Genomic DNA, 22,293 nt, shown 5'->3' with positions numbered 1-22,293 from the left:
AGATTCTCAAACAAATTAAAATGGAAATGTTGCAAGGGTTCTCTTAAACACTTGGTAAGAGTGATTGCATATGCGGTTTGGGAACACATCATTGTGCTAAAAACTTTGCACTTCTAAATCCACTAGTAAAAAGAATCTATACTAGAATTGTATTTCCACCGAGTATTAAAGTTACAATCGGACGGCTTCAATATTTAAGCAAGATCGTTTTGTTTCTTTCATCATTTCGACTCGGGATCATCTCATCGTTGCCACGACTCAATCAAAAACGACCCCGACGATAGCGAATACCCGACGCATCGTTCCATGATCTCGCGAACATCGATCGCCCGACTAGCTTCCCCGAAATAATTTCTCGGGGAAATGGACCATCGAACCATTAATGCGGATCGATATTTTGTGCTGATAATTGAGCCTTGAGACTTACAGGCCACCAGAAACTAGAGGGGGGAGGGAGAGACCCCTTCACTTGGGATTTGACCAAAAGAAAGAAAATTGAACAAAATGACAGGCGAGGGTATGAAGGCTTAATTTCGATAGCTACTTGATAGGGCCGCTTCCAAAGCTTGAAAAAGACTGAAGAAGCGACCAAATTCACTTAATCATAGAGTGCCTATGATTTTGAACTTTTCTAACCAATCTATTGAGTTTCACATTGCCTGCAAGGCTGTGTAGTTGTAGAAGAAACCCACTACAACGAGCCTCCAGTTCGATCTTCTCAACCACCCTTTGAAGATCTTTCTTCGTTTCTTTAAAGAGTCCATGAATGAAATTATTAATCTCTCTTTTCCCTTTTTATTGGGCATTTTTGGTTTGTGATTTATTGGTGGTCCGGCCACAGAAAAACAGAGACGTACTTATAGAACCGTTCATTTCAAGTCATTTTCCTTGTCTCTTGGAAGTCTAAAACTCTGACCCCAATAATCGACCCTTCTTTCTTCTCATCGATATGTTGCAGTTTCCATTGATGCGCAACTTGTGCAAGCAATCAGGATGTTTGGTGGTTCGAGAAACAGATCCACGTCGATAGTTCATGTGTACCATATGAATTCGACTTCTCGAATCAAAGGTACAATTAAGCCCATGATTTTAGTGCGTGATATTTCATTGGCCCGACAACCTCCGCGGGGCTCCTTGTCTTTCCAAAGAAAATCTCAAATGATAAACCAGGTCAAATTAAATGCTTGCCCCCAAACATATACCACTAGCTAGTGGTCGATGGTGGCGAGAATTGACGGAGGTGCCTCCTCTAGATTTTGTAAAAGGCATTGCGTCTTAAAATGAGCAGTAAAAATGCCTGAAAAAAGGTTGAAGCAGATGAATGTAGCGTCTACTACATTTTGACATGGTACAGATGTGCATACATGTGAGTCAGCCTTACCTTTGTTTAGCCGATTCACCCCGTCAATGACCCAGTAACCTACAAAACTGAGATCGAGGAACCTGCCCGCCGGAAGGGGCACTATTTGTTCGATGGATCGAGGACTAATCAATTATGTTTGCCATCCCTTGAAAGCGCAAGCATCAAGGCCAAGCGATCAGAGCCGGATAATGTGCATCATGGTCTCTTCTGAACTTCCCAGCTTTGATTAAAACTATAAGCAATCTTCTACTTCATCTGGGACATGCAACTTTTCTATCTCAGCCTGTCAAAAGATTATAAAGATAAAGAATGAGAAGCAGAGCTGACGCTTAGCAGGAAGAGGCAATCGTGAGAATTATCTCAGCTAAAGGAGAAGCAAACTAGAAAGAGGCACATGCATATCCTCATATAACAGCCAAGAATTGGAGACGATAGCTGATTCAGCAAGCAGTGGAATGGAGAAAAGTCAATCACCTTAATGGTGGCAACATCAGTTGCTGATGGTTTTAAATCCAGAGCAAGGCCAAAATGTAGCATGGCCTGCGCATGCATGTTCCGTGACTTGTAAATCTTGCCCATCAGAGCATATACGCTGCTTTCTCGAGGGGCATATTCTTTAAGCTCCTCTAGGACTTCTAAGGCTTCGTCAAGCTTTTCCAGGCTGATGAGTATATTAGCCTTCTGATACATGGGAAGAGGGTTCTTTCTATCAGCTAAAATAGCTCTCTCCATCATCATCAAAGCTTCCTTGCTTCTCTGTCAGATGAAGGAAATAAATATTCAGAAAGACGCAACTAAAACAATAATAATTCATTCCTCTTCAATCAAAGAAATAAATGATTCAATGCAACTAGCAATCCAACCTTCAAGGCATGCAAAGCTGTTCCAAGGTATGACATTATAACTGAAGAACATGGATTTATCTCAAAAGCCATGTGGAAGTGATGCTCTGAGAACTCAAACTTCTCTTGGCGAAGATAAACCATTCCAAGCCCATACCAGGCATTATAGTGTCTAGCATCGACTCTAAGGGCAGTCTGATAACTTTTAATCGCATTTTCAAAATCCTCCAAAGATACATACCTGTAGATACAATGCATAGTAAACTTATGACAACATGATCAAAAATTTGAAACTTAAGCAGCAATTTAGAAGATTTATCCTGCATATGTAACAAATGAAAAGTACAGGGACAAGAAAAGCGAACAACATACTCATGACCACAAAGAGTATGGGCATATGCAAATTTTGAATCCAGCTGCACCGCTCGCTGGAAATTCTTCAGAGCAGTTTCATGGTCCTTCTGCAAGCTATAGCAATTACCCATGGCACACCTGCATTTTATTGAATAAAGGCAGAAGTATAAGAACAAAAGGTGCTTGTTATTGACAGCCCACTCCAACCAGAAACCCAAAGAGGACTTAAAGCATTATCCCATACAATGCATAGGTTTAGCTTATATTGTACTTGACAATTAATCAACAAAACGAATATTCACCAGTTACAGCAAGCAGCAGATCTATCTAAGTAGTCCAGTTACAGATGCTCAAGGAGAAGATTAGGTTCTCAACTAATTATTAGATAGGGCGAAGGTACCATGATTGAGGAGCTAGACGGTCTGCTGCGATCAGCTCTTGAGCTAGGTAACTTAACTTCATATCTTCCTTCAAATGCTGCAAAGAATGGAGAAACAAAATTAGCAAATGATACGAAACTCAAGCAAGTAAACAGCTCAATCCACTGGCATCTTAAGAAATGGAGAGTCACAGATAGAAACCAGACTACTGTTACTTGAACTTGCAAAAGCTGGGAGACAGATTTACATCTCAATCTGACAACAGACGAGAGCATCTGAAGAATGGAGATCTTACATAAAGAACAGTTGAGTAAATATCCATTCCTTCTAAACTGTAGGGAGATGCGCGACGAGAGAGATTAAAGGCTTGATCAGCTTCCATATAATTGACCAACTGAAAGTACGCTTTGCCAACCTGCAATTTTGCCATGCTCGTTCACATAACGCATTGTTACTGCACGTACACTAGCATTGCCTAATGAAAATAGACAAAGTGTCGTGAATTTTTCTGCTTATTTCAACACCTAGCAGCAAAGAAACTTTCATCTTCTTTTCAAACCACTGAGCCAGCACAGACAATGAAATGTAAACGCATTTTCAGGATCCCACCGCAATCTATAAGATTGCAGCGGAAAAGAAAGCCAACAAAAATTTCTTGTTTTAGCTTGACATCCTATAGTATCTGTATTTGTCTAACTGATAGTTACATGCCAAACCAATATGCTCAAAGAGATCATAACATCTCGTGAAGGGGAATTTTCATCAACATTACCTGTGAAAGCACCCAGCCTGTATTGTAATGCCTGTGTGGAAGTCTTGAGTAAATATCTAGTGCATCCTGTGCGGAGAAAAAACATAATCAGAAAAAGGAACATTATAAAGAAGATGAGAACACAATCTTTGGCTATTACAAAGGCAATTCAAAAGTACCTGACATCTGTACATGCAGGAAAGCCTATAGGCTTCCCCGAATAATCTTAGCAGACCTAATACTTCTGCTGTGCCAGTTAAAACCCTTGCACTAGTCAGTACAGGCCCAGCAACAGGCATACTTGCTCCTTCTTGATCAAAGGTTCTATTGTCCCCCGAAGGACAAGAAAAATTTGCCAATGTAGGATTGAAACGAGAATCATCAGTAACCTCATTCCGTACTCCTAGAGGATGTGAATAAAGACAATTTCTAGTCATTGAAATCATTAGAACAGAACAAATGAGGACTTCCACTAAAGTAAAAGCAGCACGATTTTGAGGTTGCGAGAATCCAGGACACATCTACTGTGAAATTGGAAAAACAACCCAAAAGAGAAAGCTCTCTGCCCATTTGAAATAGAAACAAGAACAGGAGAAAACTATACTTCTGCACATTTATGCAAATTTTGAACAGAGAATGAGATATTTCAATGAATCTTCCTTCATGCCGCGAAAACCACTTTAAAACAATAACACTATACAAACACTTCATTTTGAGCCACAGGTTTTGGGACTCAATGACAGGAACACAAATAGCCGAAAGGGAGATGACCACTGCTCACTTCCATAAACATTTCCAAGTTGTCCAACAAAACATATGATGTTTACATCCCTTATTAGTTAACTATGCCCTTCACAATCTTAACAAAGCTAAGCAAACAACAAGGACTTCTAAAGGTTTCCAACTCAAAGAAATGAATTTTCGAATTATAATTGTCTATGCGTTTTGAGAGGCAACCATGGGGTCCTAGAGGCTGGATCATGTTCCCATTCTTAAGTGGGCACTTATCCAACTGTTTTCTTTACATGCAGGATGCACTGCCATTAAGGAATCGGATTGATTCCTCACTGCTTCAAGCGTGACATCCAAATTTAACAACCACTAATCTATACTTGACAACTTATTACAACAATTTGAGAATATCTGTTCACAGCCCTTCTTAAGTTCCAACTGATTCGCATAATCTAAAATTCCTCTTAATACACCTAATAAAAGAAATTGAGATTGTTCTAGTTCAGATACCCTGCAAAACAAGAATCCAATAGGATTAACACTGACTTATTTCGGTTCCAATGAATGCCTAAGCGTACAGTTGAGCGTGCTTCATACTCGCCATGAAAACCTTCTAAATTCAAAACCATCATTAGACCCATGAACATGTGACCTTCCAAGATCATATTCGCTTACTTGATAAAACTTGAAGCACAACCATGCCCATTCTCTTACCATCAAAGTGATAGAGCATGCCTTCTCTTATACAAATATGATGCAGTAAGATTCTTCTAACTCATCAATTTAAGTAAAATCAGAAAATCATTACTTGATCAGAAACGTCACCTTCATCAGAATTTTCACCAGCCCAAGACTGTCCTTTTCGGAAGGTCACTGCACGAAGTGTTGCAGAACTCGGTTTTGAACTTCCAAGATACTTAGAGGAGTTGCTAGCACCATTTCCAGCAGCTGATGTTGCATTTGTAGTTGCATTTGCCGCTGCATCTCCAGCAAGTCTTGTACTTCGTCGTGGACCAGAATCAGAAAACAATCTTCCCGATATCTGAAAGAGATATGAATTATGAGAAGAAACTTGAATTGGTCTTTGTTAGTCCGACCAGCTATATTCACCTCAATATTGAGAGCGAAAAGGGGCATGAATGCCCTATAACAACATAAAACCATCAACTCACTATTTTATTAGCGTAATAAATTCATTCAAATAACTCAAAAGCTGATATACAATAAAATTAGTCTTCTAGATGTCTTCAACTAAGAAAAGTGGTCGGCATAAGCTTCTGCTGAATAAGTGAGAACCCTCTTTATCGGCCTACTTCTTTTCTTTTGTGGGTGGGAAAATTCTCAGCCTATTATTCTGCCGAGGACTCCAGAAAATCTAAGGCCCACCTCACATACCTAGATTTTCCTGTTAAGCCCAAGAACTGATCGTGTAGGCACTCAAGCTAATATATATCTAACTGTTTGAACTTGGGTGATGACTCCCATTAAAAAAATGAAACTGCAATTGTCATATTGTCAGCCAATCTAAACCAGCCATTTAATTAGACAGAAAAAAAAATTTATTACCTTTCGCAATTTTCCTTCATCTACAAACTTTCTTCGAGGAGCTTGAATCGTCGAGTTTACAGTTGACCTTGGGGAGCTATCAACGCCAAGTGCACTCAAGTTTGGTCCATTTGGCTGCAAATTTCTACACGGTGGTGGGGGTGCAGCACATGACAACTGCAGAGACTTTAAAAACAGAAACATCCAGATGATCTATACTATAAAAAATATTAGATGTTAAGAGCCAAAATTGGATGAGACATAGTTATATGAGCTTACATTTATTCTAATAAAGCACTCGACACGAGAAAAGAAGTTGCTGTTCCAGTCTTATAAAAACGGAGAGAAACATCGTTAAAAATTTAGGCTGATAAGTCATCACATCCTTTCAATAGCTTTTAACAGAAGGGCATGCAATATACCGCAGCCTCTTGTTAGTCAGAGTGGGGATGGTGAAGCAAAGTAAGAGTTATAAGGTCATTAAGTTTAATAAGTTTCATAAAAAATTAATCTGACTTTCTATAGCCAAAAGTACCCGACTTCTTTCCCAAGTCAAAAATGACTCCTGAGTGTAGGGAAATAACTTCCATTGAGACGAAAAACGACATAAAGAATCTAGACTTAAGCAAGAATGACACAAGGAGGGTTTGTGGCTCCAATATGTGGAAAGAAAATGGAAAATTCCTAGTAAAAAATGTAGTACGATGGGTAGGCTTCCTTTGCTCATTTAATTGCAAAAAACATCTGTTCTTTTCTTACATTAAAGCTGACAAAATATGATTAAATCATAGTTAACACAATAAGTAACATGCTGAATAAAAGTATCAATAAATATATATTTCCTAACAGAGATTATTAGCATTAGGGATGTAATGTGAAAGTATCAGACAATTTGCATTGAAACGCTAGGAACATTGATTTCCGCGATCCTAATAACTGGCGTATCATAAGACAAAACGTGCGTGCCACTCAAAATTACAAACTTCCAGGTGGTAACCCTTAGTTGACATCGTGGACACCAACTTGTAGACCAGTCAACTTTGAAAGAGTTCAATCGGAAATTACAAATCGAACCAAATAGCAAGGCATAACTCAAGTGAAATTGAGTTATTAGCTTGTCATGCATTTTACCAGATGACTCATTCAGTTATATTAGGGACGGCAATTCGTGCCGCGTCTCATATTTGTATCAGTTATTTGTGTAATTTCATTCCCTTATTAAAAAATTATGAATTTCGGTTTCTCATTAATTTGCTTAAGACGTGCCAATTCATGTACATTTCGAGTTGTTCGTGTCACATTCACGTTTCTCTCAAAAAGTTTGTCTCATGTTTGACTCGTATTATACGATCATTCAAGAATTGGCACCCCTAGCCATGGCAAATAGCAAAGAATATGGAAGTAATAATTATCACCCATTCAGACCAAATTAAACAGTACCTTACCTGTGTAGCAACTGGGGAAGGAGTATTATATTGAGACAACTGAGAAGATCCACCGTTTAGAGGCTGACCAGAACCTCGGGAAGACGCAGTAGTTCCATGGTAGCTTCCGGCAACATCTCTTGCATTATTGCCTAGCATTTGTTTCAGTTGCCTTGAGCTCACATCATCCATTGACCTCCTGGCAGTATTTAAGTTGTGATCCTCACTTGACATATCTGCATTTTGAGGGGAAAACCCATTGGGCAAGTATTGCTTATGAATACAAGCAGCAGCTGCCTCACCGAAAACTGCAGCCGCTTCTTCAGCAGAACCTAAAAAGTCATGGAAAGATGATGAATGAGACTTGTATGTGGAGAAAATCCTGTACATGACCACCCAGTGACAAGGTTAATATTCACAAAGTAGTGGGAACCCAATGTGGCAATATTATGTAAGATTCAAGTAGCTGTCATTAGATAAATGCCACTGTGGAAGAAACGCGATAACCTCAAACTAAATAGACAAATACTCCAAAAAACTCAATCCCAATAGGCACTTCTCTGCATAAATACTTGAATATAGGTTTACAATTGTAATAAAACTAACACAGAATTTCAAACGTGTGCTTGTCATTGCCATCATACTACAATTACAATAAACAAAAACATGGAAAAATCCCCAGAAACAGGGAATAGGCAGAAAAAAGTTACTGCTCTGCGCAGGGAACATTTCCATGTTTTATTCACTGGACAGTGTTCATATAACATTTGCTGAAGAAGTCGACTAGTACTTGAGAAGTGTAGACCAGGTCAATTTAATTCAAATGGTTTTCTACTACTTCCATGTCCATCTACTAAGCACTTCAAATAAATAACATCAAACAAATCAATTTATTGAAATATGCCCAATTATCATCACCGAAACTCAGAATCACGCAAGAGAATAAGGATATCTTTAGCACAAACCTAAGGCACAGAGCTCCTCATATGCAGCCCACAATAAAGGATCTGTTGACAGAGCTTGCTTGAAGTGATGGATGGCACCTCTCTTTCTATCAGTATATCTATGAGACGCAAACATAGAAAGGTAAGGAACTTTCTGTTTATGCGAAAACAGATTAACTAGCAAGAACACCATATTCTCTCACAATACTTTAGTCAGGCAAAGATTATGCCGTGTCTACACTTATAAAGCCAACAATGAAGAATGCAATCTTGAACCATTTCCACACCAATGAAACATGGATAACCTAGAAAAAAGCACCAGCATTTGCTAATTGGATTACACTGACCATAGATCATATAACAAATCTAGCATTTGCTAAGACTTATAGCTCCCAATCGTGAAAACTATGTAAGCTACATCTAGACATACAGAAGTTGGGCTTTGCCATGCTACAAACAGTGTAAAGAATTCTGAGAATGGAGCGAAAAATGGGAAATGGAAGAGCTAAAACATCATGCTAAATTGTTCAAGGGTAAAGCTTTTCCTTCCACCACTAGCTTATTTGCGTTAGTACGATTACAATTTTAATTTTGTAGACTGGACAAAATGTGCATGGCTATTTCCTTTTTGTTTTGAATAAGAGAGTACATCCTCTTACCTTTTCTTCCTTACAGGAAAGCAACAGTTACTATCTCACTTTCCTCCTAAACGGATGGCTGCATCTTACTGCCCTCTTTTTTGGCCAAATACATTTTACTGTCCTTGAAAATGCAAATTTTTAATGCAGTTCTTGATTCCCTCCCCTCCTTCTTTAAAAAGAAAAGGAAACACATCATAGGAAAAAAATGATGAAAGTATAGCAGCCTAACCTTATACTACATCTTGCTTCATTTTTTAAAAGAAAGCCCGTGACAATAAGTAACAAAAGGGAGAGTGATTCACAACCTTCAAGAATGAAGGAGGCTGTGTGAATCATTTATTGTTGCATGTAATTGAACCAGACTGATCTAGACTATAGTTTTTCAATCTTTCAAGGGGGAGAGAGACTGATTCACAAAAGGGGGGTTGCAACGTGAAGTTGGTGCTTGGAGAGATGCCATTAATTCTTCTGTCAGAAACAAGGAAGTTACTCAGATGGCTCCTCTACTTGTGTTTTAGCTCATTGGAAGAAAAGAAACAAGATGATATTTCAAGGAGTTAATTTCATGGTTTTCTTTTATGAATAATTAGTAATATAATAGTCATTTTTGCTATGTTGGGGACGTTTGATTTCATACTTCTAGTTTGTTGGAAATGTTAGAAACAAACTTTGGCGCATAACTTTTGTATTTGGGAGGCTCCCCCTCTGAAGTCGTTTTGTAATGGGCCAGTACCCCTTGGTACCTCTTCAATAGAGTTTTCCTTATCTCTGACGAACATGGTAATTTCAGAGAAAGAGATTCTCAAACTATTTTTGCTTATTTCACCTCTGTCCACATTTTAGATATGACATAGCATCTATATCACCAACTACAAAAAAGAGAAACCATTTTAATTACTCCCGATAGACAACGTATACAAGAAGGATGCTATCAGGATGATTCTGCAAAAAATGCAATAACAACCTGTAGATAAGGCCAAGAAGGTAGTGACCAGCAGCACCATTTGGAACCTGCTCGCAGCACAGAACAGCAATTAGCAAATGACCACATCCATCAAACCAAGACATAAGCAATACGAGTTCTGTCAAACAACATGAGGTTAGACCGATATAAACCACACGCAATGAGATTTAAACTACTATGAAATAAATCGAGACCACCGGCTTCATTTGCATAGGCAGGTCACATACCTCTGCCCCGGGCTCATTGGCAGGGCATAATGCTGACTCGGCCTCTTTGAGCAGATCCATCTGAAAACACGATATTGCAAACAAGTAGCGTGATTGAGGCATCTGTGTCCCTTCACATAAAGAATACTTCAATCAATCAGGGAAACAAATACCCAAGAAACTTTACAGAAGGAACCCAGTAGAGAAGAAGGGGTGGAGGGGCGTGACCCCAGGATAAATGAGTAATTCAGCAAAAACACAAAATTATCAGCGAAACAATGAAGACACAGGAGACCAGCCCTACCCTTCAGAATATGGTAAGCACAGTAAGCTTGATTGTTGTGCAGGTAGCAACCAGCTAACAATTGCCGATTCACCTGAAAGCAACCGAACGACCCAGAACTCAACTTCAACATAACATATAAAAAAAGGAATACAGAACATGCTAAAAAAAACAGAAATTCATAAATCCGAAGCTTCATAAACCGATATGTCCGAACCCAACGGCCGCTAAAGCGAAAAACCCACAGAAAACGAAAGCGCCAGGGAAGCGTCCAAATCACCAGCGCACTAAAAGAGGAGCTAGCAGTGCAATCGCATAATCACAACAGTAAAAGTTCGCTCCACTGAGAGCAAAAGCTAGACATCGAATTCGAGAAGCACGGGGGACTGCAGGGAGTGAGATTGGACACTGATGGAGCGAAAAGAAGTCGCACCCAAATCTACCGGAAGAGAGAGAGAGATTGGAAACGGACGACGGAATCCTCAGCACGCATCGCACCACGGCAACCAACGCAAAAAGAGACGCACTCGATTCGACGCTCGAGCTCCTTCGGCGAAACAATTCAGAAGAAGAATCGGTGAAAACTAACCTCGGAAGGGAACTCGGCGCACAGGCGCTCGCACATGAAGATGGCGTTCCGGTACATGAAGTGCCGCAGGCTGTTCTGCACGCAGTCCGCCAGCATCGCTTCCATGGCTGCCTTCGCTTCGCTTCGCTTCGCTTCGCGAGAGAGGGAGGGAGGGAGAGAGAGAGGGATGGCGCTGGGGGCTTCTTGCTTGCTCTCTAGCAGGTTCAAAAATTTGCGCCGCACGTGCCGTCCCCTGTTTCGAACGACTGCGGTCACGTGACATGGTTTGTTTTTTTTTTATTCATCGCGGTTCGGTTTCGGGCGGGCGGGCGGGCGGGCCCCAGATGGGAGTTTCATTCGAAAAAGCAAGCTGCGGAGTCTAGAAGTAGAACCCAACGGGTAACCCATTCGATCGAGCCGTTTTATTACCCGTCACGCGATGCGACAACTAATGTGTTGTCGGAAATTTCGGGACGTAAAAAATCCGACTTTTCTTTTCTCTGGAAAAGATCATTTTAATCTCTGTTTTGCGGCGGTGGCGTCATGGACCGATGAAGCTCGTCGTGGGCTCGGGGCGGCGGTGCGGTGGAGACATGTGTCACAATCAAGAGTCCACCGTGCCCATCTGATCGAGAAAGTAGGCCAAGGTAGCCCATGACTTCAGGCATGTTATTCCATAATATTTCTGTATCTAAAGTTTTCTAAGGGACTCGAGAATGTTTAAAGGGTATTATGTGAAATGTATGCTTGTCGTTGATAGGTAGGTGCTGGGAATCATTTAAAAATTAGGTACCATCTCCTCATTTGTACCATATAAGCATCTGAGCAATATGGCTAGGGGTGTAAATGGGTCGGGTTGGGTTTTAATGATACCCTACTCGACCCAAAACTCATAGGGTCATACTTGACCCGCCCAAACCCACCCCAAGACCCTGTTCAGCATACACCCCAAGGGTCGGGCCGGGCCGAGTCAGGTTGGGTTGGGTCGGAGGTTGGTTGGTTTTTTTTTTCTTTTTTTTTTAGATAGATGACAAATGACTTGGCATTTCGTTTGTTAATCCCCTTGAGCAACAGGTTCTCGGCGTCATAATTCTTGTAAAGCTTATGTTTTCTCCCCTTGCAGGTTTAATACCTTCCTTTCACTAAAACCTTTTTGTAGGGGCAAAAAATTTCTAATTCATAGAAAAGACCACATCAAGCGAATCCCAAGGGAAGAAAATGACATAAATGCGGGTAAATAGCAAAACATAACACAGTGCAATGGGCTAAGCAAACAAAGTTACAAACACTAGATAAAGCATAATGAGGATGAGCAAGCACAGAAGCCTAATAGAGTTCGTAGTGTTAAAATAAAACGCTTAGCAACAAGAAATGCGGGTAAATAGCAAAACATAACGTAGTATCAAAGTGGCACAACAACTACTCTCTCGCATGAAGAGCCTTTCTCTATCACCTGGATAGCTTTGCCCTAAACCCTGTTTTCCTCCCAAAATCCCAAGAATCCATATCCACAACAATACCATAGTTGGTTTCTACTCCCTACCCTTACACCTTTCCAAAACCCTTAACTTCTCTGTTTCCCATTCTAAATGACGACACTTAGATCCAAAATCCCGACTTTGAAGAAAGAGGCGCAACCATAGCACAAAGGCCGCGGGTTTCCAGGTGCAGTCGTTGGTTTATTAGTTCCCTCCTCTGGCGCCACTCCTTCCCAGAAGTCCACAGCCACTGTTAACCTTTTTTTCAAGGTTCAAAAGCAAAAGAAATGGCGTAGAAGAAACCCACGATGGGTGATAGTTGTATCCAGAATGGGTCCTTGTCCTTCTTCTGGTAGGTTCCCTTCTCCTCTAGATGGTTCCTCTTTTTGGGTCCCTAAGGAAGAAACACAACCGAAACAAATCGCAAGTTAGGGGCTTTAGGTTGCCTGAGTAATAGATATCTAACAATATGGGAGAAAATAGAGAATGGGAGCTAAGGATGGCGGCATTGTGTAGAAGACTAGGACATCTCTGGACAGGAAGAAAAATCGCTGTGTTAGATAATGTGGTTACTGAGGATAAACTGCAAGAGTGTGAACGTACTGTTTTCGGCAAGCTTTTTGGAAGCATGTCTGTTAATTTCCAAGCCTTCCAAGCCACGATGAGGAAAGCATGGAAATCGAATTCTGTCATTTGCAAGCATCTACAGCCAGGTCTATTTTCATTTGAGTTTGAGTCAGTGGAGGTGAGAAACAAAATACTGAACTCTGGACCTTGGTCCTTCTCAAGTCATTTGCTGGTATTAAAGCTATGGGAGCCAAGTATGCCTCCACATTGTATTATATTCGACTCCTCTACCTTTTGGGTTCAAATTCATGGATTACCTATAGAAGGGAGGTCTGAAGCAGCAATAAGAGAAATAACAGGAAATGTAGGTGAAGTTTCAGAAGTGTGCATAGAAACAAAAGGCTTTGCATCCATAGTGGTGGGGAGAGCTAGAGTTATGTTAAAATTATCAAATCCCCTTTCCTCAGGCATGCTTTCTAGTTTTAGAGGCAAGGAGCATTGGTTGGACTTTAGGTATGAAAGACTTCCCCATTTCTGCTATTCATGTGGGGTTATTGGACATTATGCAAAAAACTGTCAACTTGTGCCTTATGAGGTCGAACTCATGTCCAAAACTGAAACACTGCTATACGGGCCCTGGCTAAAAGCTGAAGAGAATTCTATTAGCCCATTTTGGACAGCCTATTATGGGGAAATCTATGAAGTGGAAGATGAGCAGGAGATGGTACTGGAAACCCCAGAAAATTCAGGATTGATCACAGTGGCGCAGAATAAAGAAGGTGGCTCGCATACACGACCACACAATATACAAAAGGATAGGGGTAAGAGGAAATTAACGGAAAAGGAGTTGCTGGCTATAGTGCACATACCAGAAATCGAAGTAGATGCTGATCTTGAATTAGCCTCTCCACTGCAGATAGACATATCCCCATCGCTGATAGCAGGTGAAAGACTGCAAAGCAACTGTAGAAAGCTGAAGGCAAGGAATCATAAGAAGAGCAGAAGATTCGGACCGTATGATCAAAAAACCTCGGATGGCCAAGTGCTAGATGAAACACAGCTTTTAGAAACTCCGGTGCAACTTGCAAAAGAACCCAATCAATGGGCTTTGGTGGCTAGCCCTAATAAGCCACCGGGTTACATATGAAGCTATTCTGTTGGAACTGTCAGGGGTTGGGCACACCCTTGACAGTTCAAGCTTTAAGGGCCATTATAGCCCAGGAAAGGCCCGAGGTGGTTTTTTTTATGGAGACCAAGAACCAAGATTTTACAGTTCGCCGTATCAGCAGGAATTTAAACTTTCAAAACTGCTATATTGTCAATCCGGTAGGGATTGGGGGGGGGGGGGGGGGCTTAGCTCTGATGTGGAAGGATGGAATTTCTTTGAAAGTTAATCTTTCCACAAATGAGTTCATTGATATTACTCTTCAAGACGATGAAGTGGGTAAACAATTCAGAGCTACCTTTATTCATGCCCCAACATCGTTCCAGGATAAAATTAAATTTTGGGAAGAGGTGAAGATGCTGAGTAGCCAAAACACCTTGCCTTGGGTGTGTATAGGGGACTACAATGACATTTTGAATTACTAGGAAAAGCTAGGGAAGAGGCCTCCGGAACAACATAGACTAAATGCATTTAGAGATTTCGTCAATGCTTGTAGTTTAATGGATTTAGAGAGTGAAGGATGCGCATTCACTTGGGTGAACAATCGAGAAGGGCAGGATTTTGTTAAAGAAAGACTAGATAGGGCGGTTTGCAATATTGAGTGGAGAATATCATTCCCTCAAGCTGAGGTTTTCGTTCTACCAGCCATCGGATCTAATCACAGCCCTATATTACTGACATTAGCAGCCGAACCTCCTAGGAGTAAGAGAACATTCAAATTTGAAGCATTCTGGTTGGAACATGAGGATTGTGGGAGGATAATCACACAAATCTGGAAATCAAGATAGATTACAACACTCTAATCTAGTGCAGAAAATACAGGAAGTTTCAAGGGGATTGGCAGCTTGGAGCAGGAACACTTTTCAGAACAGCCACAAGAAGATTAAAGAGTTGCAAGAAGAACTCATGCGCATAACAAATGATTACAATCTGCACAATAGTCAAAACAAAAGGAAGGCCATTACTGAACAGATCGAAACACTGTGGAGACAGGAGGAAATGTATTGGGGAATGAGATCCCGAATCAATTGGCTGAAATGGGGTGATAAGAACACAAAATACTTTCACGCCACAACGATTCAAAGACGACAGAGGAACAGAATATCGATGCTAAAAAATGCAGAAAACATATGGATTCGTGATCTGGAGAGGTTAAAAGAAATGACAGGGGACTTCTTTCAAAAGCTTTATCATTCGGAGGGCCCCCGACAATTTGAACCTGTTTTGCAACAGTGCTCTACTATTGTCACGACTGAGATGAACCAATATTTGACAGCTCAGGTCACAATGGAAGAGGTCCATACAACATCATTTCAATTAGGCTCATTGAAGGCACCGGGACCGGATGGATTGAATCGCCAATTTTACCAAAGAAATTGGGAAAGCTTAAAAAATGGGATTTTTGAAGAAGTGAAGGAATTTTTTCATTATGGAAATCTAAACCCAGAACTGAACAGAACATATATCACTTTGATCCCAAAAGTTCATCACCCGGAAAGCCTTGATCAGTTCAGACCTATCAGCCTTTGCAACTTCGCATACAAAATTATCTCCAAAATCATGGCAAATAGATTGAAGCAGTGGTTGCCAGCGATAATAGAAGGAGAACAAAGTGCGTTTGTGGCCGGTAGACAAATACAAGACAACATTCTGATTGTTCAGGAAGTCCTTCACCAATTGCGTATCAGAAAAAGGAAAAAAAGATTCCAGGCAGTAGTAAAACTTGATATGAAGAAAGCCTATGACAGGGTAGAGTGGGACTTTCTTGAGGCTACTATGTTGAAAATGGGGTTCTGTAACTGGTGGGTGCAGAGAGTAATGAAATGTGTCACTTCTGTCTCTTTCAGTGTTAAATTAAATGGAGAACCACAACCCTATTTTCAGCCTACTCGGGGGATAAGACAAGGGGATCCCATTTCTCCCTATTTGTTCATCATAGTAGCAAACACACTCTCCACATTGATGAAAAAAGCAATTCAAGATGGAACTCTCTCTGGCATTCAACTCAATAGGCATTGTCCAGTCCTATCTCACCTCCTTTTTGCTGATGATTCGATCTTCTTCTTAGGTGGCAAGCTCATTGAATATCAAAATCTTGCACTAATCCTCAATCAATATTGCTATGCATCTGGGCAAGCCATTAATTTGAACAAGTCTGGAATCTCCTTTAGCATATGCTGTCTGCAGAGTTTAAGAGACAATATGGCAATTGAACTTAGAATCCCAGAGATTCGGAAGATTGGCAAGTATTTAGGGATTCCATCAGATTGGGGTGACTCCAAGAAACAAATGTTTGCGTGGATTTTAGCCAGAGTCAATATGAAATTAGAAGGGTGGAAGGAAAAATTCATCTCAAAGGCAGGGAAGGAAACCCTAATCAAAACTGTTGTTCAAGCTCTTCCTCAATATGCCATGTCGGTATTCAAGATCCCGGTCTCAATTTGTAAATCCATAGAAAGAAAGGTGGCAAGTTTTTGGTGGAAGAATAGCGAATCAAAGAAAGGCCTTCACTGGAAGAGATGGGAAGTGCTCAAAACCAGGAAAGATCAAGGGGGATTGGGATTTAGAGACCTAATATCCTTCAATAGAGCAATGCTAGGCAAGCAAGCATGGAGACTCTCTCAAGACCAGTCATCCTTATGGAGCCAAATCCTTAAAGGCATCTACTTCCCCACAAGGTCTTTCTGGCGGGCTGGAAAGGGATCTCGGCCATCATGGGGATGGCAGAGTATTCTCAAGGGAAGAGATGCGATATCGAACTCAGCATTATGGGCTATTGGCACGGGGGAAAAATCAATATCCGAGAAGATAGGTGGCCAAAAAGAGGATTAATAGGAGGACAAGCAAACTCTCAAGAACCAGCCAAGGTTGCAAACCTAATCCGAGATGATAGAAAATGGGATGAAGATTTACTAGCAAGAATATTTGATGAATAGACTGTAAATGAAGTGCTAGCAATACCACTATGTAGTTATGCAACAGAGGACAAACTGGTGTGGACAGCTACAAAGTCGGGGGTCTTCTCGGTGAAAAATGCATACAACCAGATTCGTCAAGAGGAAAACACACAAAATGCAATGCAAGCATCATCATCTTTCAATCCACCCCGCAAGCTATGGTGCACAATATGGAATTTACAAGTCCACCCAAGGTCGGAATATTTTTGTGGAGTGTTTGCCAGAATGCTCTCCCCACAGCAGACAACCTCTATAAGAGAAAGATCTTACCTCGACCAGCATGCCCCTTCTGTGATCAAGAAGCTGAAATAGTAGAGCATCTCCTTCTCCTCTGCCCCTGGACCGAAGCCGTCTGGACAGATCCATCGGTACAGAACAGAATAGTACGTCAAGAACTATCAAGAATTGAGGTATGGATCCTTAATTATAAGCTACAACCAGATAAATTGCTGAATCTAGATGAGATGGCCATCCTGTTGTGGCTGATTTGGAAGGCAAGAAATGATTTTGTGTTTAGAGGAAAACCCCCAATTCCGAGTTCCATAATCGAGTCGGCAAGACATATATTGCAAAATTACAGGAAGTGGAACCATCAAAATGCTAGTCTGCGTGCAGAACAGGACCCTTTACTGCGTGCAGAACAGAACCCTTTACCTCTGTACTGGAAACCACCGAAGAGAAACTGCTTCACAATCAACATAGATGGATCTTACCTTGAAGATGCAGCAACAGGAGCAGTTTCTGGAATCCTCAGAAATGAAGCTGGATCTTTGCTGGACGGCTTCGCCAAGACAGTCCCTGCAATCTTGTCGCTGCACACCGAACTGCAAGCTTTGCTGCACGCCCTGTCTTTCCTCGATGATAGAAGATCGCAGGAAATTGTGATAGAAACAGACTGCCTTGAGGTAGTGAAGAAACTATACAGCCAGACAGAAGTCGGCTGGGAAGAGGAATGCTTTATTAAAGAAGCGCACCTTCGTATGGCCCATTTCACAAACCTAACTGTGGCCCATTGTAATCGATCCGCGAATCAAGCTGCTGATTGGGTCGCCAAGGCGCAACGGACAAATTCTCTATTTTCTTCTTGGCTAGCCCGTCCCCCTCAACCTTTATGGGAACTGTTATGTTTTGATGCCCCTTCGCCGGGTTGTAGTTTCATGAACACTTAATTTCCAATCAACTCGTATCTTTTTAGACCAAAAAAAAAAAGTGGCACAACTAGGAGCCTAGAACCTATCCACTCCTTCAATGTCTAATGCTAAACTACTCCCGTACAAAAACATTGACGAACAAAATCTTCAAAGAATAATGGATACCAAAAGTTTCGACAAACAAAATACAATCCACGTTTATCCAACTCAAGCCAACTAAACTCGATACAAAATTTTCTAAATACTTTTGATCCCAACACCTAACCAAGAGTCCCATGTTCACCTCTTCCCCATCCATATACCTACAAGGACACGTGCACAAAACACTATCAGTTTCACCACCTCAGGACCAAGTATCAAAAGATCCAAATGTCCCTATAAGACTTGACAATCACATACAAGCACATGTTGAAGCTAGATTCTGATGTGTGAGCATACATTGGCTATTCATGTACGTTCGACAGAGCTCTTCTCTACCTAGAGATAATTATATGGCGAAGATGATAATGAGATATCATTCATTGGTAAGCTTAAAGAAAACATTGAAAGCAAAGACAAAATAGCAAAAATATCATTAGTACGAACCAAAGTAAGACTAGTGAGCCACTGAAAAAGAACAGGTTGAGATCTAGGTTGAAGTGGCTCAAGTCAACTAGATCAAGGTAGAAGCTATATGGAGCTCCCACTTTTTCTTCCCTGGATACTACAAAACCAACAACCAAATTACAACTCATGAACAAATGAACTTGAAACACATTTCGGACAAAAATGCTCATGATCTAAAAAAAGGAAAAACGACCAACAAATGGCAATCTCCAACTTCATCAATCTTCTAGAGAAATCAATATCGACTTTGGCTCCATGGCTATAGTTGGCAACTCTGCATTAAATTCACGATGAAAATGAGAATTAACGTATTTATTGAAATATATAAGGGTATTAATATTCTAAAACCATATTTTTTCACCTGATTCAAAGATTTCGAGTTCTTCTAAGTCCTCTTCAATCGAATGTGAAAGTGGCACGGAACGTAACCAATCTTGAGCACATATAAGAGCCTCCACCATACTTGGGGTCAAGGAGCTACGAAACACATCAAGCACACGACCTTCTATGCTTAATGCTGCCTATGATGCTATAGTTAAGACGGGCACGGCCAAAATATCTCAAGCAATGGAAGAGAGGATAGGATATCTCGAAGAATTTATTTTCCATCAACTCAAGATATCAAACTCAGCACTATAACGTTCACATCCTTCCTCTAAATACTTGTCCAATTCACATTTTTCTTCCAAATATTGTTGTCTGGTTTGGCTAAAATACAATTAAGTCATAATGTCTGCACCAACCACAGGAGACATTGACACGTTCATTGTCCTTGTACCCTTTAACCTCAAGTTGCTTTGGGGGCATACACTAGTGCGGTATTGCTCGAATAATGACGTCAGAGATGTTAATACTTTATCTTGTAAAGTTTCCGTCTCCTTGCTTTCGTAAACATGATTGATCATCCACTTCACATATTCCCACTTATGCCGTGGGTCAAGCATGTAAGTAATGAACAAAGTAAGATTGATGTTGTTCACATTGCCAAAATACTTATTGAATTTAATCTTCATTCTCTTAGCCATTTCCTACAAACTCTAGTCCCCATTCTCACAACATCTATCAATCATTATATAAATCCCATACACATCCTTCGCCATATCATTATTAGTGACGTAAGAAGAACCCGAAACTTTTAAAGTTGTATCAAAAAGCATCTTCAGGAAAGGAAAAAGTGACGGGCATACTCTCAATCATCACTAGTGGGAAACCCTTTCGCCTTGGAAAGCTCTTCAACAAATTTGCTATCTCGAAATTCCAACGAGCTAAAAACTATTTGAAACTTCAAAGCTGCTTCCAACATCATGTATGTCGAGTTCCACCGAGTCTCGACATTCAAACATACAAGACTTTTTGGACTCAATTTTCTCTAGCTCAATATAGCCCTTAAACTGTCACGCGCCTGAGCCCCAGTCCTATCCACCAAGGCTCAGGTGCGTGACTTCCCTTCTTAGGTCATTTAATTGCGATGTCTCAGGAGACGTCGCCGACCCATCGTATTATTTAACAAATAAGCACATGCAGAAGCGAAATCCAAATCATCCAACCAACAACAATAGGGATAGCATGGGAAACATATTCACAAAAGCATGCTTTATATATATGTATTAACGATCCACATCGGAAGCAAGGATAATTACATGCCCACTACATGGGCCATTTTCCTATTACATCACAAAAAGGAGAGGAGGTCGGGATCTACTTAGCTTCTCTATCTACGAAGGCTACCTAAAAAAGAACATGGCTTCCTCCACGTTCGAGCATACAATGGCTCAGGTTCGGGGTTGTTGTCCGGATCCGACTCCGAATCACTGATGACATCATCAGGGACGTTTGACATCACAGGGGCACCCGGGGGTCCGTCAAAGCCCCGGAGAGGTCCCCAATGCTCTCCCTCGAACTAAACATACCATGCTTTTAAACGATGAGGAACCAAGTTGGTAAGCTCCTCGTCGACCCAAACGGCCGTCGTATACTTCTCGTACGTCGTATCTGTCCCCGGTGCTACATACTCAACCACCTCTACGTCTTGATCTATCGGGACATCAAAACGTAATATCCAAGTGTCCATACTAGGGGCCTGAAAAGGGTAAGCAACAACACATGAGTATAACTCAATAAGTAAATCCTCTAAGCCCAGTATAGGAGGATACCTCACTTCGGAAATACGAACAGTAACGTCAACCTCTTGGCATGTCAAAACGCAATCAAATAATCACACGCAAATACTTACCTCCCGTCGGCATATACAATTCACACGAATAATCACACGCGAAGCCCGCTTCCAATTGGCATGCGACAATTGCACATAGTAATCAATAACACTTCATATCACATATTCATACCCAATGCAACCACACGTGTTTCGATTATTACAACCGCTTAGGGCCACGACCAACACTCACGTCGGTGGTCATCCAGTGTAACCGAACATCGTCCCGCCCCATCGGGCACGGTAACGTCTTGACCTCACTCGAAGACGGCATTCAATAAAGGGCATCATTTTGAACTCTATCACAAACGACAACCGAAATCCATCGGACATCCAAAATCCATCGGGCATCGTCCTCCGCAATCATACGGATACGAAACTATTTATGTGATCACGTAAGCATATCAAGCACTCAAGCCACTTATTATCTTTCACTTAGGCTAATGCAAGAGTGTTTCATGCTTATACGGTTATAACATCTAAAACCTCGCATATATAAGATGCACGAACATCGAAAGCATTTCATTAGCAACCATACAAAATTAATACATGGGTTTCATCTTCCTAGAACAAGCAAAACAAAACATGACAAGCATTATCATCACCCAAAGATGGTTCTAACTGACCTTCCATACCTACACAATCCATCCTTAACTATTCCTAGCCAAGGATAGCCATACACATGATAGAACAAGCTCAAACAAGACTAAACCTAAGTCTAACATGCATAGAATAACGTCCTATCCACGGATTAGAAGAACTACTTTCAAAATTAATTGGATTACAGACGAAGATGGACGAACGGCTGTGGCGTTGAGCGGAAGACACAGCGGCGGCAACGAACAGACGGCGCAGCTGCGGTGAGGCAGTAGCGATGAGGCGACAAGCAGTGGCACGGCGAACGGTTGAACAGTGTGGCGATAGTGAGTGGTTTGGCAGACGGCGTGGCGACGGTGATGAGCGATGACACGGAGGTGCGGACGGCGCGGCGAGGGACGCGATGGCAATCGGTGGCGATGAGCGAACGGCGGCAAAGATGGCATGGCACAGTGGTGAGCAGCCTGGCGGCGGCGCGGCGGCGGACGGCGGCGAGAAGGGCGTAAGAGAGAGAGTGAGGGAGAGAAAGAGAGAAATGAGAGTTAACGAGAAAGTGGAATGAG

At 41.3% G+C, this 22,293-nt stretch overlaps 2 protein-coding genes across 6 annotated transcripts; both read right to left on the bottom strand.

Moving 5' to 3' along the window:
- Window positions 1-1,222: 1,222 nt before the first annotated feature.
- Window positions 1,223-11,134, bottom strand: LOC115671232 (cell division cycle protein 27 homolog B-like). 5 transcript variants are annotated; one of them, XM_030592737.2, is made up of 16 exons: window positions 11,019-11,134; window positions 10,451-10,523; window positions 10,168-10,277; window positions 9,941-9,987; window positions 8,357-8,454; window positions 7,413-7,723; window positions 5,989-6,153; window positions 5,248-5,464; window positions 3,870-4,093; window positions 3,712-3,777; window positions 3,235-3,354; window positions 2,960-3,036; window positions 2,578-2,697; window positions 2,227-2,446; window positions 1,838-2,119; window positions 1,223-1,646 (listed from the first exon to the last, which is right to left on the bottom strand). In XM_030592737.2, the coding sequence occupies exons 1-16, from the start codon at window positions 11,121-11,123 to the stop codon at window positions 1,596-1,598; spliced, it is 2,286 nt and encodes a 761-aa protein (XP_030448597.2). In that variant the 5' UTR covers window positions 11,124-11,134; the 3' UTR covers window positions 1,223-1,595. The 5 variants fall into 5 exon arrangements, with proteins under 5 accessions (XP_030448597.2, XP_030448598.2, XP_030448599.2 ...); XM_030592738.2 differs by having other exon boundaries at window positions 5,989-6,144; XM_030592739.2 differs by having other exon boundaries at window positions 10,168-10,269; window positions 11,019-11,055.
- Window positions 11,135-13,196: 2,062 nt separating this feature from the next.
- Window positions 13,197-21,368, bottom strand: LOC130136046 (uncharacterized). The gene is made up of 6 exons (XM_056306025.1): window positions 21,327-21,368; window positions 20,832-21,001; window positions 18,581-18,617; window positions 17,878-18,104; window positions 17,435-17,516; window positions 13,197-14,015 (listed from the first exon to the last, which is right to left on the bottom strand). The coding sequence occupies exons 1-6, from the start codon at window positions 21,366-21,368 to the stop codon at window positions 13,941-13,943; spliced, it is 633 nt and encodes a 210-aa protein (XP_056162000.1). The 3' UTR covers window positions 13,197-13,940.
- Between the last annotated feature and the right edge of the window lie 925 nt (window positions 21,369-22,293).

The sequence above is a fragment of the Syzygium oleosum genome, unplaced genomic scaffold, assembly GCF_021117445.2.
Source record: "Syzygium oleosum isolate NSW1041296 unplaced genomic scaffold, Sole_v2.1 Sole_v2.41, whole genome shotgun sequence".
In the NCBI taxonomy this organism is placed as follows: domain Eukaryota; kingdom Viridiplantae; phylum Streptophyta; class Magnoliopsida; order Myrtales; family Myrtaceae; genus Syzygium; species Syzygium oleosum.
This window is presented reverse-complemented; position numbering and strand designations above follow the sequence as displayed.